We start from the raw sequence: 19140 nt of genomic DNA on the forward strand, positions 1-19140 counted from the left end.
TCAAAATAGTGTTATGACACAAGGAGGCTGCACCAGTTCGGTTTGGACTGTATGTGCCATGCTGTGCCTCTGTTCGGGGCTAAGTGGAAAGAGGGACTGAATTTGCTGGCTAATTGCTCAACCAAGTTTAGTATAACGTTAGGATGTTGCTATTCATATTTGGTGTGTCATATTTTGGAACAAAGATGGAGAGAGGCTGTGGTGTCAGTCTCCAGATCCGATTAAAGATGGTCAAAGTCCCTGGCATTTTGGAATTAAGTTGTAAGCAGTTTACACATACATTTGGGGACATAATTGTTATTCATTCTATTAGATATTAAATGTATTGTTTAGGCTACCTATTGTTATTTTTTTCATTTGTATGTTTCTGGTAACACAGGTTGTTATGTTCAGAACATTGAATCATTGTTGTTGGTGACAGTTGACATCCTAATTTGTGGTCTAGAGGACATTCATAATTGAGAAATATAGCAATACCCTGCTACTTTTAAATTGCCTGTTTTACCAGAACATAGCAAATGTATACACAGTGCAACAGCAGAGCAACCCCGGGTGCTATTGCGAAAGTAATTCTAAAGTTCTTGTCCTGCATGCAAATTGTACATTTATTTTGGGTGTGAGCACCCACATCCCCCTTCCCATGTCACCCACCACCTCAGTAACATCCCTAACCTATAACCTGTAATTGGGGTTTAGTTTTTGCATCAACAGTGCTCTCTTATGGAAGTGACACAGTGCTGCATAGCTATTGCAAATATCTCCAGCTCGCAGTTTGATTAAATTGTGTGCTGAAATCTATCCCAATCCTTGCATGACGACAGTAGCTGTCTGCAGTGAAGTGAAGTTAAAGTTTTTCTGAAGGGGGAACACGCACATTCACTGGCTACCGTGGAGGATGAATGACGGCATGGTTAACCTAATTTTGTACATCCCCTCCCATCTCTTCAGTTGCTGTTCTTTTGGGGGAGAATATGGAAACGAATACCCAACATGAACATGCAGGGATTCACAACATTCAATCTCCTTGAGAACAGACAATGTTGTTTCGGTTCCACACGTCACAGGGAATTATTTTCAGAGCTTTCAAAATACCAAGGCTAAATTATCACAACATTACTTAACCTGCCCTTTGTGTTTTAGTGGATTGAGATACATGTACATTTTTGAAGTCGTCTGTTATGTCATATAGATAATAATTTACCCCATTGCCATTTATTGGTGTCATACGGGTGTAAAATAGTTTCTTCCTGTATTTGATCTGAAGAAGAAACAAAGTATATTTTCCCAAAAAAGTAACTCAGTTTGATCACATTGTCAGTGTTTTCAGATATACTGGATCATGTAATTGCCTGTTTTGCTTACGTTAGCCTAGTTTGTGTGACTTGCAGGCAAGTTTTGTTTTTAATTTACTGGACATAATATTTTAACTAGATGTGAATGGACACCTGGCAGATGTCCTCTCGTTTTCTGTGTTTTTGTGCTCTATCAAGTTATGCATGCTATTTATGGGAAGTTTAAAGTATTGTTCGAACTTTTCTATATCGATCTTTTTTGCATGACTTCATGAGCTACCCCTTTGGTCGCATTTCTAGTGGTCTTTCCCCCTTCCCTTATCTGTCTACCTGAGGTCTTTAACTGTTTCCGCGGGCACGTCTTTCTGCCTCCGCGATGCATTTGGCGACGACGAGGAGACAAGGGGACAGGGCAGCCTCATTTTCTATCTCCGCCCACATATCCAATTTGACCAATTCAAGCAGCTGAAGGGACGTCGTCTGACCAATCACGCTCGAGCTGCCGCGGCGTCGGATAGCAACAGAGCCTGCGAACGCGCACACTGGGGGTGGGGAGTGTTGAGCTCACGATCGAGGAAGGCGCGTCAGGGAAAGCGGAGAGTAGTGGCGGTGGAAAGCAATAAGAGAAGGGGAAGGGTTTTGCCAGTGTGCGTGCTTTAGCACAGAAAATTGTGAAATCATTCTCAAGGACTGGTAGAACTAAATTAAGCTTGTATAAATAGACATGGTGAAGGACAGCAAACAAATAGCTGTCTTAGTAATTATTTTCTGAATAAACCTGAGGAACAGGAAGCAACTTTTGTCATTATCATGACTTGTAATACATTTCTGAAAGATAGTCATAAATAAGCTACAGCTTCAAGTTGACTCAAATATAGTGTCACAAAATGCTTGCTTTACTGATTACATTACTGGTTCTAATGTAACTTGTTTGACTTTATCCAATACCTTAGTTATTAGTTAGATATAACTCACTTGCATATTTTCCTTATGCGCCATCGGACTCGAACTTTGGTTATAGATTGAGACGAGTTGACAGATTTTTCCCACAGCATGTATACTAGTATCTCGTTAAGGAATATTGTTGCGGTTGTCATTTTCAGATATTGTGTGAATAGTGGTAAGGGCTTTTATTTGGGCACGTGCACCTAGTGTCGCCCCATCAATGTAGTCCTTGTCATATGTATGTGTGTGTGTGTGTGTGTGTGTATGTACAGTATATATATGTAATGTGTATATATATCTGCCTGTTACTATAAATGGAGAGGAGCAACTTTGTGGCGCAACTACTCTCGAAAAGGGGGTATGCGAAAAGTCTCAGGGTTGCCATCATGTAGTTGTGTGTGTTACAATATTTCAAGTACCCCGCGTGTAATTTCACATCAACAGAGAAATAAAACTATGCGTAATGTCTCCTTGCTGTACTGTGAATAGGTAGCCCTGCTAATTTGAACGTTTTAAACATTAATGTGCGTGGAGCTGCGTCAACCCAGCTGCTATCGGATTGTATCTCCACAGCCCCCCTGCGCTCGAATAGCTGTTGGAACAATCCGCATCGCAGGGTGTGGATCCGGAGCGGTCCAGAAAGGGTAGCCAGCACAGGGAGTAATAACGGGAGAGGGGCGAATATGAGTTAATGCTACCCGGGAAGAACAGAGGTGAATATCCTGCGAGAATGAATGAAAATATAGTTCATTGTTTGACCTGGAGGTATCAAAGGCAACAGTAGCGTGAGGAGAGCGCACCGAGACACATACGGAAGCGCCGAACTGACTGGCAGCGAACGACTGCGTAGAAGACGGTGTGAGAGGGAGGTGACAGTGTTGAAAAGTATATTGCTTTTGTTCATTTGGAACTACGGAGTATTGGGTTTTGTTTTAAATGCACGTTTTTATTTTACTTTCGCGGGGATCACGACTCACTTCCGGGAACCCACTTTATTTTTTGTTGAGCATTCGCTACAGTTTTTGTATCAAAACTGACGAAGAGACTCCAAAACCGGAATATTGTACTATCGCCAATGTCTTGTCAGACGAGATACATCAATTTAAAATAAAAAAAATATATATATGGGAGAGTGCGGACCGGATTTATTGAATATGTAAAATATTATATTCAAGTATTTGACATTCTGTAGTTAACAACCAGCCTTTGCCACCCAAGTGAACTGGCGAGAGAGAAGGATACATTTTTGCTGCGTATGTGGACGCGTCTCTGGCAAATCAAAATTGAAGATTCACTTCTCTTTTTTTATTATCAAGAGAGGCGCATTGACTCTACCTAGATCAGAGACTTTGGAATAGAGCGCAAGAAACTGACACTGAAAACGGTTTTACTTTTGTTGTGCCTTGGAATACACTTACTTGCACATGAACACTTTGCTTTGTCGTATTTATTTTTGCATGCACATGTTTATTTCTTCTTCCTGCACACGATAACATTTTTCACAAGCTAAAGGTTGTTACTCGTGTTTTTAGTTCCGTGTCCCTCTCCTCCCACCTCTCGACCTGGCAGGCTTAAAGGGCACCAGTTAACTGTGGACTTCGCTAGTTCCTTCAAGGGGGAAGGGTAGATTTTCATGTTTGTGCATCTGGTGGAGGAGACAAAGACAAAAAGCTTTTACTGTGGATGATTTATCTCTCTGAACTGGACCTGTTGTCACTGGATTAAACCACCAGGTTGAAGTCTGGGAAAGAAAACAGCACAGATGTTTTGGATTGCTTTCACCTGCTTATTTTTTTGAGTGATTAGTTCACAATAGGATACTTACACAGAATCTAAGAGGCAAAGGCTATTTTTAGGGAGAGTGATGGGGTAAATGGTGGTAGTTGGAAATTGAGACCCCCACCCTCAGCCCAACAACACTTCCAGCTTTAGCTCTGGTTCCATTGTCAGCTGCTGAATTATCAAAACTGGAAATCCGAGTGGGGGTCCCGTCTCAGTCAATCTCCCAGATATACATCTCACCCTTGTCTACTATCTGACTATCTTCTTTGCATCTTTGACTGGAATTAAAAAATAAATTCAACAAGGAACAATGCATGAAACTCCGCACTTATAAGAAGCAAACTTGAGTAACCAAATATTTTCTTCCCCATATACACAGAGAAGCATATTTTTATATATAATATATATATATTATATATATAATATATATATATTAAATAAGAAATAGCTATGAATTATATAAGAATATGTAGTTTAAATAATTATATTATATTTTTACGTCAGAAATAAGCATTGTTGCCTGAAACCCAGTTCATTGCCTTAGAGAAACATAGTAATAAAGAATACAGAGGAAAGACGACGTGAAACTTTTTGGGAAACAAGTTAATGGTGCCTTTTTAGTTCCGTTGGTTCCTAATGTCTCCACCACTTCAGGATTGAATTGTTGACAAATAAATATTTTTGTGTGAAACCCTTATATATATATATATATACCTGCCTTTCCGGTTCAAACTTGAGTTATATTGTCGTTGGATGTATATTGCTGAATTGCAGAGATTTCTGAAGATTTCTGAGACGAGGATTACCCCTTCACTCTACACTTGATGCATCCTCATAGTTTTCCAAAGTAATTTTGGAATCCCCAAATTATAAACTTTGACTTGATTTCTGGGATACAGCGGCCCAACACACAAGAGTTTCCGATGGTGATCACTTCGTCAGTGGAGGAGAAGCCACAGCCTTCTAACAGAATGGTCGCAAATCTGCCGACCGAATCCTGGATCAACAACCCAGAGCAAAGTCGCTACTTACCAACTCAGTCACACCTTCTCCGGAAACCGACAAAAAGTTAGTACCAATATTGTTGGTTTGTGAATGAGTATACACACTCTTACTTGAACATACAGATGCACATAAACACTCACTCACACTCTCGCTCTCACTAATCACATGTGTTGTAAACTTTTAGTGGATCATTCTAAGCAAAAATAGTTATTTGTCATACTTGAATGATGAGTGTGGAATTATAAGTAGTAAAGTATGTCACTATTGCTTCACCTGTGTAGTTCTCTGTGAGACCCCCTCCTCTCTTCAAAAAGGTTCACCACCTCTGTGGGATGTTGTCATGGAGCTTTTGTACCATGTGTTATCCTCAATGCTCTTAGTTGAGATAGGAGTATTGTGTATCCTTACACGTTCATCCTGTATGACACAAACTGATGAGACCGATGTTCATCATAGCATGAGTTGAATCAAGAAGTGTCTGCCTATGGCACAACTTCCTGGTTTCTCTTGGTTGGTTCAATGCTTGTAAATGTTCGGTGTTGTGAGCTGAAGCAGTTTGGTCTCTTTGACTTGAGCGTTGTTTATGCACAGTTTTGACTTGTGCATTGTTCATGCATAGTTTCTACAATCTGTGGTGTTGATTACACTGTGGCGCTTATCCTCCTCCAAAAGTCATGAACAATCTCAAAACTGCGTGCCATCGTAACTGTAAAAAACCAAAAAGAATCAAGCATTATAGTGATGACGTAATGAGAGAATGGGGGAAAGGCCTATCCATTATTTCCATAAGAGTAGGAGGATTAAACTTGAAGCTGCAGAGCTCCATTGGTCGGTGTCCTACTACTGTTCGCATGGATGCATCAAGTACAGTTTTCATCATTGTTGTAGAGCACTTCGGTGGATTAGCGTACACGTGTTTTAATGTAGTAGAATTGAACTAATACAAATATTGTAATGTTTTGTCACTGGCATAACAATGATGTAATTACAGACTCAACCTGTTCATATTGTTCTGACTTCATTTTGGACCTCGGGTTGGACAAAACCACTACTTCAATAATAGCTGTGTTAAACTTTTATGCTCTCATTTTAAGTTGTTTTAGGTTTATTTTAGTAGGGCCTGGGATTCCCAGGAATACTCATCACAAAAACTCAAGCAATCCCCACCTAGAGGAGTTCCACCTAGGAGACCCCTGCCAACCCCGTCTCCCCTTCTCCTTTCCCACAATTGTCTCCAGTCACTTGTTCAAACAATTGTGGGAATAAATTCATTCCCTTTCAAGGTTACTGTTGCCCAGGCTTTACTACTGCAGTCCATTGATCTTTTGGTCCCAGTGTTTCCATGGATGGACACATGCCTTTTATGTTCTGCACAGCTGTGCTCTACTTGTACGAGTCGTGTGGTTCACACTAGAGCGTGTTTTACCATGACAGCCCGGCAGCTGGGAAATCCTAGCGAAGCTGGGAGTTCCACAGTCCGTGCGTGTGGTTGCAAAACAACTTTATTGATCTGAGTGTTAAACCTCAAAGCCTGTGATGGGGCCCTTCTGCACCTATCCTTTTCTTGGGGTCTGATGCATATTTTTAATTCTTAGATTACGTTTCTATCACCTCTGTTGTGGAGATTCCCTTAAAGTTCCATAGGGTTACATAATATTTGACATTTGGGCAATTCACAGTTTATTTTATGAGTATCATGACAGATTGTTGTTTCTGTATAAGTCAAATGCTTCACGGAATCCCTGCCCCTGGGGAATTGCACATCTTATGCTCTGTCACGTTTCACAGTATCTGACTGTTGTAGATAGATTCTCACTGTCTGGACCTGCTGGTTCAATACAGGTCAATCAAAAGCAACACCTGGACCTACAGGTGCAGGGGTTTGAACTACTTTTGAACACCAGGCTTATTGTTGTGTTATTACAGAGGATGTAGCCTGTTTTATTAATGACAAAAATACCTTAGTGTGGTGACATTCAGGCAGTGAATAGCCAGGTCTGTGTTTAGTACAGGAAGCAGCTTGTGGAGATGGTGATGCCGATTCAATGGACGGAAGAATAAAGATGGAAGTGGAGGGAGTGTTGGGGATGGGGGTAGATGAAGGCATGAATGAATACTGAGTTTGGAGTTTATTGGTTTATCCTTTCATTTTATTATTTATTTGTATAGGGGTTTTCCATTCTTCCCCAGTTCCGGCATTGGCTCAAGAAGGGAATTAAATTATCCGTCAATCATTTATCCACTTAATGCTCTTTAGATATAAATTACTTAATTGGCCCATTTTTAAGAAAGTTTTCAAGCAAGCAAGCAATCTAAAGCTTCTACGAGGACGACCACACCAGCCACCACCCACACTGATCCCAGTCTGACCAGCTGGTCCTGCATGGTAGCAGGGAGCCACCTCTGACACCGCCAGTGGTCGGTCAGTCAGTCAGTCATGCACTTTTTCCATGGCTGTGCGCTTGACATTGTAGCACTTATTTTAAGGTCACAGCTTTCCAAGGTGCCGTTTATCTCAGGAGTTTCCCATAAAACTTAAGCGAGTTATCGGCATGTGGCTGAGAGGCCAGGAGAGGTTGGGTTGAAAAGTGAAGCACGAGGAGAACACTTGTTGAATAGCTGACGGGATTCACCTTGTAGACTGCTTAGTGTACAGTAGTTTAATGCAGGTTCTCCCCATAAGCCTTAAATTGGATTGCAGCTTAGCTCAGGAAAGGGCTGTCTGTGTCCCTCGCTGGCCTGTCGTCCCATCCCCCTGCTGAGAGACTCCCTCTCATGACACAGTGAGCCGCCACTGAAGTGGGCACGGTGTCTGGGGGTTACGTTGAAACTTAGCTCACCTACTGTTGTCTGTCGTAGCATGGTTGCTAGAAGTCTAGTAGATATTAAACAAGGTCTCTGCTTGATCAGAAAGAAAAATGATCATGCACTGAAATAACTTGACTTGGTGATTACCTAAGTTGGTGGCCAGAACGTTTTGGCAGTTGGAAAGTTATCTAGTCGCCCCGCCCCGGCTCCCCTCAACCATAAGTATTTCTCATTGGCCAGACCTCGGGCTCACTCCTAATATTGCTATCTATATTGGAAGGGGGTAGGGAGATGGTGACACTTCGAGTCCAAGTTTACAGCTGAGTGCATAACTTTTCAATGCTGCCATTATCACTTCCTAGTAACAGCAATTTAGCAGGCTAATTGTAAATCAACACATGGCTGTAGTTGTCAATTGTAACTCAAAGCTCCTCTCTGGACTTTGAGGTATCAGACTCTGTGAGACAGGAATAGAAAGTGCAGTCTTTATGCCCACAGATCTGGGTGACTTTTCAGCTATTTCCCCCTTTAATTTAAGTTATTTTTATCTGAGTATCCAACTCTCTTTCTCTGCTGCCTATTTCCGTCCTCACAGTGTGGTGCAGGCTGAGCGGCCGTGTGTAGGTTACTGATTTGAGTAACTGGGTAAGCATTTCACTGTTAGTTTACACCTGTTGTTTACGAAACATGTGACAAATAACATTTTATTTAACTGTCTGAAAGATGCCGGAGAGAAATGTAACATGCTTGAGAAAGAGTGACTTTCTGTCTGGTTCATTTATTTTCTGTCTGGAAATGTTGAAGATATGATAATAGTTAGGCCTAAGGCCAAAGGTAAAGGCATGGTGGGAGCTTCTTTTCCTGAAGTAGAAGAACACACAACGAACACAAGGGCCATATCAGAGCTGGGGAAAGAAAACAAATCTCAGGTTAGGCCCTCCGTTAGTGGAGTTTGGACTGTGAGACTGAAAGCAGCGGTATCTGAAGCAGTCACACAAACACCACGTCCCCACCGCTGCACTTTGCTCCTTTCCCCCCCTTCATCTTGTTTGTTTCCTGCACTAATTTATCGTCTAAAGGTGAAACGTCTCGTCCCCTTGCTTACTGTGGTTGAGTTATGTTTATCTTTCTGACTTTCCAGTAAACAAGATACTGAAGTTATCATTCATTCCCCCCTCCAAGAATGTGACTGAAGTGATGCAATCAATGCTCTTGATTGCTGTGTTTTAAACAAGATCCCCAGACAGTATTGCCTGTTGGACTGTGTTGTGTTTGGTGTGGTTACAGTTAGTGGCAGGTGCCTGTTACAATGAGCCTGTCCTCCTATAGCTCCTCCCACCAGCCTCCTCTGGTGTAGAGGATGTGGTGGTGGAGTGGTGCTCTATAAACTGCTGTCCCTTGAGGTTGTCCCACTCTGTGGAATGTGATTCATGTGGAAGCAAACAAATGCACCGTCCAATAAATCAGTCTGGATTGAGTATCCTTGTTGTTGTAGCTTAGCTGGTATACAGGGATAGGGGGGACCTCTCTGCAACGCTCCCAAGTCTGTCAAAATAGCCCTTCAGGCTTCACCCCTCTATCTCCCTCAGACTAGCTAAGGGGGAAAGTAAGTTTGTCCTTTTCTGTGGCTGTAACTTTTAGACTGTGGTGATGAAGCAATAGGGATGTGTGGACTAGAGATTGTTAGCGAGGCGAGTACGTAGCCTAAGTGTTTGTGTTGGGGTTTCGCTTCACACTAGTTTAAAAACGTTAAAAGGGTAGGAAGCATGAGGTTTTACTTAGTTGGCGTCATGATCTGATTACTTACAAGTACAAACATAGTTATGTTTTTGGGTTATTACATATTTATGACCTTATTCCTGGATAACTTCTAAAGTTCCCACAATGCACTATTTCTCAGTCATTTGGAGTATATGCTGTGCTATTGAGTTTGTATGCTTGCTCAGTAGCCATCTTAAGCTGGCTAACGTTAGCCACTTGCCATGCTAGCATGTAATTCAATTCCAGACCATGTGTTGGCGGTGGTGACCTACAATCCACCAATCACAGGAAGTGTGACGTGAACAAGAAGTAGATGGGGCACGTACGGCCATGGACACGGCAGGCTCTAGTGCCTTCGTGCAGTGGGCTTGTCTGTTCTCCTTTTTGTTTTGTCAACTTTTTAGGCATGTTCTCTAACATTAGCTGTCTAGTTAGCTTGCTGGCTAAGATAACTGCATATAGCTAACATTATTTGATAACTGGTTAGATGGCGTTATGTATTTCTAAAACTTTGGTTTACTTTAATGTAGCTATAAGCTAGTTGTTATTAATTGCAACTGGCTGACTCGTAGTGCTAAGGTAACATTAGCAGTCTGGTAGGGCTAATGTTAGCAGGCTAGTTGGCTAGCAACCTTGCAGGTTGATTTGGTACAATAAATTGATTAAGTATTTGCTTTTAAGCTGGCTGAAAATGTAATTGAAACCAATAGTCATGAGTGCAAACAATTTGGTTTAATTTTAAGTTATACATTGTGTTAGTTTACCACCCCTTCAACCTCCTCTCAACCTCCCCTCCCCAACACCCCCTTTGATGACACAAGTTTGAAAGGAAAACATTTATTGTGCAGCAGAAGCAGAGCTCAGTGTGCTTGTAGCCTGCATCTGCGTGACCAAGCGGTGGTCCAGACATCCAACATCTTCTGGCAGACAAACAACCCCCCCACCGCCCCCCTGCTGTGCATAACTCACAGTATCCACGCTGACGCAGCCACTTCCATCACGGAAAGCACATAAAACATTTAGCAAGCAAACTCTCAAACTCTCCCCTGCTTCTCTCACTCTCTCAATTCCTCTTTCTCTGACTCTCTCCTTCTCTCTGTCTTTCTCTTGTTCTTTCATAAGTAAAATAGGCAGTTTGTGAAGCTGTATGCAAGTTCACACCTCAGTGGTGAGTTGTGACTTCCCTCTCTGCTTCCTCCACCTGAAGAATCAGACTGACCTCTCCTGTTGGTAGGCAGGACTAGATAGATAGCTGCTGCCTCTACAGGAGCTGACATGCCCAGGCTGCCCACCAAAGGAGCTTGATCACTCTGAGATCGATTAGAGCTGGTCAGTCTAATGACTTAGTCCAGAGCTGAGGAGAACCTGCAGCCGTCCTAAGTAGAGGTCGACCGATTTAATCTGAATGGCCGATTTAATTAGGGCCGATTTCAAGTTTTCATAACAATCGGGAAATCGATATTTTTGGGCGCTGATTTCCGATTATTTAAAATAACAAAAATATTTTTTTATACCTTTTATTTAACTAGGCAAGTCAGTTAAGAACACATTCTTATTTTCAACGACTGCCTAGGAACTGTGGGTTAACTGCCTTGTTCAGGGGCAGAACGACAGATTTTCACCTTGTCAGCTCAGGGGCTCCAATCTTGCAACCGCACAGTTAACTAGTCCAACGCTCTAACCATTGCACTCCACGAGTAGCCTGCCTGTTACGCGAACGCAGTAGAAGCCAAGGTAAATTGCTAGCTAGCATTAAATGTATAAAAAACAATCAATCATAATCACTAGTTATAACTACTAATCCAGTTTAACAGGCAATATTAACCAGGTGAAATTGTCATTTCTCTTGCATTCATTGCACGCAGAGTCAGGGTAACTGCAACAGTTTGGGCTACCTGGCTCATTGCGAACTAATTTGCCAGAATGTTACGTAATTATGACATACATTGAAGGTTGTGCAATGTAACAAGAATATTTAGACTTAGGGATGACACCCGTTAGATAAAATACCGAACAGTTCCGTATTTCACTGAAATAATAAACGTTTTGTTTTCGAAATTATAGTTTCCGGATTCGATCATATTGTAATGAAACTGGCAAGGAGCAGGTCTCGAACCCTCGACCTTCTAGTCCGAGGTCCGGCGCGCTATCGACTGTGCCGAAAAAGCATGCTCGTGCGGCAGAGTTGATTTCCGCGCTTATAAACCCGACCAAAGGCTCGTATTTCTGTGTGTTATTATGTTATAATTAAGTCTGATTTGATAGAGCAGTCTGACTGAGCAGCAGCAGGCCCGTAATCATTCATTCAAACAGCACTTTCGTGTGTTTTTGCCAGCAGCTCTTCGCAAGCACAGCGCTGTTTATGACTTCAAGCCTATCAGCCTAATGGCTGGTGTAACCAATGTGAAATGGCTAGCTAGTTAGCTGGGTGTGCGCTAATACTGTTTCAAACATCACTCGCTTTTAGATTTGGAGTAGTTATTCCCCTTGCGTTGCAAGGGCCGCGGCTTTTGTGGAGCGATGGGTAACGGTGCTTCGAGTGTGGCTGTTGTCGATGTGTTCCTGGTTTGAGCCCAGGTAGGGGCGAGGAGGGGGACGGAAGCTATACTGTTACACTGGCAATACTATAGTGCCTATAAGAACATCCAATAGTCAAAGGTATATGAAATACAAATGGTATAGAAAGAAATAGTCCTATAAATACTATAGTAAAACCTCTTGCGACGAGCAATCCGGGATCGTAATCATAGCCTCAAATGAATTAGCATAACGCAGCGGACATAAATACCCCTAGAAACACTTCCTATTCATGAAAATCGCAAATTAAATTAATTAAATAAATAAATTCAAACACAAGCTTAGCCTTTTGTTAACAACACTGTCATCTCAGTTTTTTTTTAAATATGCGTTACAGCCAACGCTAGACAAGCATTTGTGTAAGTTTATCATGGCATAATGCTATGCTAGGCTCTGCTGGCAGCAGGCAACATTTTCACGAAAATAAGAAAAGCAACCAAATTAAATCATTTACCTTTGAAGGACTTCTGATGCTTTCACTCAGGAGACTCCCAGTTAGATAGCAAATGTTCCTTTTTTCCCAAAATATTATTTTTGTAGGTGAAATAGCTCCCGTTTGTTCATCATGCTTGGCTGAGAAATTGACCGGAAACGCCAAACCTTTTTTCAAAATGAACTCCATAATATCGACAGAAACACGGCAAACGTTGTTTAGGATCCATCCTCAAGGTGCTTTTAACATATATATTCGATAATATATCCGTCGAGGCAATTGGTTTCTCATAAGAAGCGATTGGAAAAATGGCTACCTCAGTATTTTACGCAATATTTTCTGCGGGAGACACCATGTGACCACTTGCTATATATGGTCCCTTACGGCTATTCTTCAATGGAAATGCGTACAAAGACGTCACAATGCTGTAGACACCTTGGGGAATATGTGGAAAACGTAAGCTCATTCGTAGCTCATTCACAGCCAAATAAGGAGTCATTGGCATGAGGCGGTTTAAAAAAATGCGGCACTTCCTGGTTGGATTTTTATCTGGGTTTCGCCTGTAACATCAGTTCTGTGGCACTCACAGACAATATCTTTGCAGTTTTGGAAACGTCAGTGTTTTCTTACCAAAACTGTCAATTACATGCGTAGTCAAGCATCTTTTCGTGACAAAATATCTTGTTTAAAACGGGAACGTTTTTCATCCAAAAATGTTAATAGCGCCCCCTAATGCATAACTGGTTAACTACAACCTAAAACCTCTTACCTTGGAATATTGAAGTCTCATGTTAAAAGGAACCACCAACTTTCATATGTTCTGAGCAAGGAACTTAAACGCTAGCTTTTTTACATGGCACATATTACTTTCTTCTCCAACACTTTGTTTTTGCATTATTTAAACCAAATTGAACATGTTTCATTATTTATTTGAGGCTAAAATGATTTTATTGATGTTTTATATTAAGTTAAAATAAGTGTTAATTCAGTATTGTTGTAGTTGTCATTATTACAAATAAAAAATGTTTAAAAAATCGGCTGATTAATCGGTATCGGCTTTTTTGGTCCTCCAATAATCGGTATCGGCGTTGAAAAATCATAATCGGTTGACCTCTAGTTCTAAGATGTGAACATGCCCTTCTCAAAAGGGGGTGAGAACCTAAGGTCCTTTGGGTCACAGTTGAAACTTATTGAGAAAGGGGGAGTGGTGTAGGTGAGCGACTGTAGGTCGCAAAGTTTTTGGAAACAATAACAAACATGGCCACCTGACCCAAGAGGCATGGGAAGGCTTCCATGACGTTGTGTGTGTGTGTGTGTGTTTGATACCTACTGTTGTGCCACCCTGTGTGCCATCAAGGGTTTCAGGCAGCAGATTAGCTTCAGTCGTTGCTGACAAGATAAGATGGGCATTTGGATTGACCCACAGGAAGATAAACATAATTTAAAAAATACATCAAACGCGGGGTACTAAGCACATCCTCATCCGTATTAGCTCTCTCTGTAGTAGAAGTTGTCGAGCCAGAGGCCAGAAAGTACCACGGCCACAAATCGTCCTGTACCAGGGCTGTCGTCGGCCCTCTTCTCCCATTGCATTTGGGAGAGGATTTAGTTATATTTGTATGGACTGTGTGAGCGCTCAATTTACCAGTGTCACTATTTGATGAGAGGTCGACCCAGATGGGTGTTATTTATTGCTTTCAGTCTGACTCAGCTTTGGGGGGCTGACTGTCTAAAGTTCATTGGGGGCATAGCCGAGGTGCTGGGGTAGAGGAGAATTATTTGAGCTGCTCTCAAATAAATAAAGCACTCTGTTGCTGCCCGCCGGCCGGCCGGCGCTGTGAGCAGGCCAGTGATATGAGGAGGTTTAGCTGGTGTCTGGGCATTGGCAGGTGGAGATTGTTACCAGGAGGACAAGGGAGTTTTTCCTGACCTGGACTCAGTTTATAAGCCTAATCGGCAGTCAGTCCACTCCATAGGATGGCTCACACTTCCAGTGAATGCCCAGAACTTCCTCCTTTATCAAACTACTGTGATCGGTCATATGATGTTAGGTACTTCCCTCCGGCCTGTCTTCATCCTGTTGGATTGTATCTGAAGCAAAGGTGGTTGTATTTTCAGTCCAGTGATTGACAATGACCAGATGTACAAGCCAGTCATGTCATGACAATGATCTGATGCAGCAATCATGTCGGGCAGTGCAGGCTGGAAGCGGACATTACCGCTGTGTCCTGATTGGATTGTTGCCCGGCATGTGGAAGGAAGAGTGTGACATTTGACCTTTGAGAAGTAGCTAATGGTCCGGGTCAGTACAGTGAGGGTCCAGAGCCTAGAGATGGCATGTGGAGGGACACACAGGTACGTTATGACATGGAACTTGACAGATGGAATGGCATATTCATGATGTGCATGCAGCCAGTCTTGCTCTCACCCCCCCCCCCCCCCCCCCCCCCCCCCTTCACAGTCTGGGCCTGAAAAGCGCAGTGTCAGAGTGCGCAGTATCTGTGTCTCAGCTGTGCCTGTCCCTCAGTGCCAGCGAGCCGGCCACGCCGGGAGAGATGGAGGGAGAGAGGAGAATGAGTGTCCTCAGTGACCTGACCTGGCCCAGTCACAGTCGGCACCAAGAGGGCATGGGCTTAGCTTCCCCTGCCACTCTCCCTCGCCCTGCACGAGGTCAGCTCAGAGACATTTCTAGAAGAAGATTTAGCTTTTGGAACTTTCTATAGACGGTGGTGCCTTCTCTTGTGACCACTGACAATGGACAAGATCAGTCAGGAAAGTAGTCTGGCTGTCGTCAGCATGACAGAAGGGAAAGTGTTCTATTTACTGTTGTTCACTGAAGTAACTTGTTGGCAGCATTGTGAATGAGTTGCAGTCTTCAAAGTTCAAGGTGATTTTACCATTCACAGAGGGAGCTCTAACGGTACTGGGTTACCTGCCTGTTACCTGGCTCTGTCAGGTGTGCCTGTATGAGAGCTTGGAGATCCTGACCGGGCAGTGGAGAGATGACGGTGGTCCTCCTTGCCCGTGTTGTGGCGGTGAGTGTGTTAATGCGTGTTGTTAGTGTGTCAGTGTACCAGCCAGGCATCCACAGTGTCGTTGCCTGAATGGGAGCATATAGACCTGACTCTTTACCTCCACTCTATCCCTTCCTTCCATCATTCCCTAGCTTGCCCCCCCCCCCCACACACCTTTTGCCCTGTGTCCAACTTTGGCTTGGTGGCACCACTGCTCCCGTTACCCTAACAGGGTATAAGGGGGATCGACAGGGCCAGGGAGGGGCAAGGGACGGTGGGTTCAGCTGTTGGCCTTACACTCCCCACCCCATTTAATTCATGTTCCTTGGAGACAGGGAGTGGGCTAGTCTGTTGCTATGGTGACACCCTGATTGGCAGCTGTATTTGGTCAGGGGTAGAGAGGTGTGGTGGGATACCTCATGGTCCATGCACGGTTAATTGGTGTAAATGATTACTTCAGTATGTATATATTTAACCCAGTCCGATATGACACTTGCATAAGTGAGGATGAATTCTACCCTGTGCAGTACACCTGTGTGTTTGTCTGTGTGCCCTTACCTACTATATGTTATTAATATCCAGCCCCATTAGAGACAACATTTGTGTGAGTGCTTTGGCCGGTTGGGTGAGAGAGACTGGGGGAGAAAGAGACTTGGGGGGGAGAGACTGGGGGGGGGGAGAGAGACTGGGAGCGAGAGACTGGGGGGGGGGGGGGAGAGAGACTGGGAGCGAGAGAGAGAGACTGGGAGCGAGAGAGAGACTGGGAGCGAGAGAGAGAGACTGGGAGCGAGAGAGACTGGGAGCGAGCGAGAGAGAGAGACTGGGAGCGAGAGAGAGAGAGAGAGACTGGGAGCGAGAGAGAGACTGGGAGCGAGAGAGAGAGAGAGAGACTGGGAGCGAGAGAGAGAGAGAGAGACTGGGAGCGAGAGAGCGAGACTGGGAGCGAGAGAGCGAGACTGGGAGCGAGAGACAGAGAGCGAGACTGGGAGCGAGAGAGAGAGACTGGGAGCGAGAGAGAGAGACTGGGAGCGAGAGAGAGAGACTGGGAGCGAGAGAGAGAGAGAGACTGGGAGCGAGAGAGAATGGGAGCGAGAGAGACTGGGAGCGAGAGAGAGAGACTGGGAGTGAGAGAGAGACTGGGAGCGAGAGAGAGGGACTGGGAGCGAGACAGACTGGGAGCGAGAGAGACTGGGAGCGAGCGAGAGAGAGAGACTGGGAGCGAGAGAGAGAGAGAGAGAGAGACTGGGAGCGAGAGAGAGAGAGAGACTGGGAGCGAGAGAGAGAGAGAGACTGGGAGCGAGAGACAGAGAGCGAGACTGGGAGCGAGAGAGAGAGACTGGGAGCGAGAGAGACTGGGAGCGAGAGAGAGAGAGAGACTGGGAGCGAGAGAGAATGGGAGCGAGAGAGACTGGGAGCGAGAGAGAGAGAGAGAGAGACTGGGAGCGAGAGAGAGACTGGGAGCGAGCGAGAGAGGGAGAGAGAGACTGGGAGCGAGAGAGAGAGGGAGAGAGAGAGACTGGGAGCGAGAGAGAGAGGGAGAGAGAGACTGGGAGCGAGAGAGAGAGGGAGAGAGACTGGGAGCGAGAGAGAGAGGGAGAGAGACTGGGAGCGAGAGAGAGAGGGAGAGAGAGACTGGGAGCGAGAGAGAGAGAGAGAGACTGGGAGCGAGAGAGGGAGAGAGACTGGGAGAGAGGGAGAGCGAGACTGGGAGCGAGAGAGACGGAGCGAGAGAGAGAGAGAGAGACTGGGAGCGAGAGAGAGAGAGACTGGGAGCGAGAGAGAGAGAGACTGGGAGCGAGAGAGAGACTGGGAGCGAGAGAGAGAGAGAGAGACTGGGAGCGAGAGAGAGACTGGGAGAGAGAGAGACTGGGAGCGAGAGAGACTGGGAGCGAGAGAGAGAGAGAGACTGGGAGCGAGAGAGAGAGAGAGACTGGGAGCGAGCGAGAGAGGGAGAGAGAGACTGGGAGCGAGCGAGAGAGGGAGAGAGAGACTGGGAGCGAGAGACTGGGAGCTAGAGAGAGAGACTGTGAGCGAGAGAGAGAGAGAGAGACTGGGAGCGAGAGAGAGAGAGAGAGACTGGGAGCGAGAGAGAGAGAGAGAGAGACTGGGAGCGAGAGAGAGAGAGAGAGAGACTGGGAGCGAGAGAGAGAGAGAGAGAGACTGGGAGCGAGAGAGAGAGAGAGAGAGAGACTGGGAGCGAGAGAGAGAGAGAGACTGGGAGCGAGAGAGAGAGAGAGACTGGGAGCGAGAGAGAGAGAGAGACTGGGAGCGAGAGAGAGAGACTGGGAGCGAGAGAGAGAGACTGGGAGCGAGAGAGAGAGAGAGACTGGGAGCGAGAGAGAGAGACTGGGAGCGAGAGAGAGAGACTGGGAGCGAGAGAGAGAGACTGGGAGCGAGAGAGGGAGACTGGGAGCGAGAGAGAGAGACTGGGAGAGAGAGACTGGGAGAGAGAGACTGGGAGAGCGAGACTGGGAGCGAGAGACAGAGAGCGAGACTGGGAGCGAGAGACAGAGAGCGAGACTGGGAGCGAGAGAGAGAGACTGGGAGCGAGAGAGAGAGACTGGGAGAGAGAGAGAGACTGTTATTAATGTTTACTGTAGACTGTTACCATTTTATTGTATTTATTTTTGTATTATTATTTACTACCATTTTATATTATTATTTGCTATCATTTACAATTTTGTTACAATGTATATTGTATACATTGTTGCTTTGGCAATATTGACACAATGTTTTTCATGCCAATAAAGCAGCTTGAATTTGACTGGGAGCGAGAGAGAGAGACTGGGAGCGAGAGAGAGAGAGAGACTGGGAGCGAGAGAGAATGGGGGCGAGAGAGACTGGGAGTGAGAGAGAGACTGGGAGCGAGAGAGAGGGACTGGGAGCGAGACAGACTGGGAGCGAGAGAGACTGGGAGCGAGCGAGAGAGAGAGACTGGGAGCGAGAGAGAGAGAGAGAGAGAGACTGGGAGCGAGAGAGAGAGAGAGACTGGGAGCGAGAGACAGAGAGCGAGACTGGGAGCGAGAGAGAGAGACTGGGAGCGAGAGAGACTGGGAGCGAGAGAGAGAGAGAGACTGGGAGCGAGAGAGAATGGGAGCGAGAGAGACTGGGAGCGAGAGAGAGAGAGAGAGAGACTGGGAGCGAGAGAGAGACTGGGAGCGAGCGAGAGAGCGAGAGAGAGACTGGGAGCGAGAGAGAGACTGGGAGCGAGAGGGAGAGAGAGACTGGGAGCGAGAGAGAGAGGGAGAGAGAGACTGGGAGCGAGAGAGAGAGGGAGAGAGACTGGGAGCGAGAGAGAGAGGGAGAGAGACTGGGAGCGAGAGAGAGAGGGAGAGAGAGACTGGGAGCGAGAGAGAGAGAGAGAGACTGGGAGCGAGATAGGGAGAGAGACTGGGAGAGAGGGAGAGCGAGAGAGACGGAGCGAGAGAGAGAGAGAGAGACTGGGAGCGAGAGAGAGAGAGACTGGGAGCGAGAGAGAGAGAGACTGGGAGCGAGAGAGAGACTGGGAGCGAGAGAGAGACTG

The 19140-nt window shown here is 45.2% G+C and overlaps 1 protein-coding gene across 5 annotated transcripts in view; it reads left to right on the forward strand.

The window, feature by feature from the left end:
* LOC110538803 (dual specificity tyrosine-phosphorylation-regulated kinase 1B) overlaps window positions 1-19140 on the forward strand; it is a 123606-nt gene that overhangs the window by 34645 nt on the left and 69821 nt on the right. For 2 of the 5 annotated variants that reach the window (XM_036943213.1, XM_036943214.1), the window contains exon 1: window positions 2607-5087. The exons of 1 other annotated variant lie outside the window; for it this stretch is intronic. In XM_036943213.1, coding sequence (XP_036799108.1) covers window positions 4943-5087 — 145 coding nt within the window. In that variant the 5' untranslated portion in view covers window positions 2607-4942. Of the gene's footprint in view, window positions 1-2605; window positions 5088-19140 lie in introns of those variants that run through there. 2 more of the 5 variants (XM_036943210.1, XM_036943220.1) reach the window with 2 other exon arrangements.

This window comes from Oncorhynchus mykiss, chromosome 2 (genome assembly GCF_013265735.2).
Source record: "Oncorhynchus mykiss isolate Arlee chromosome 2, USDA_OmykA_1.1, whole genome shotgun sequence".
Classification (NCBI taxonomy): domain Eukaryota; kingdom Metazoa; phylum Chordata; class Actinopteri; order Salmoniformes; family Salmonidae; genus Oncorhynchus; species Oncorhynchus mykiss.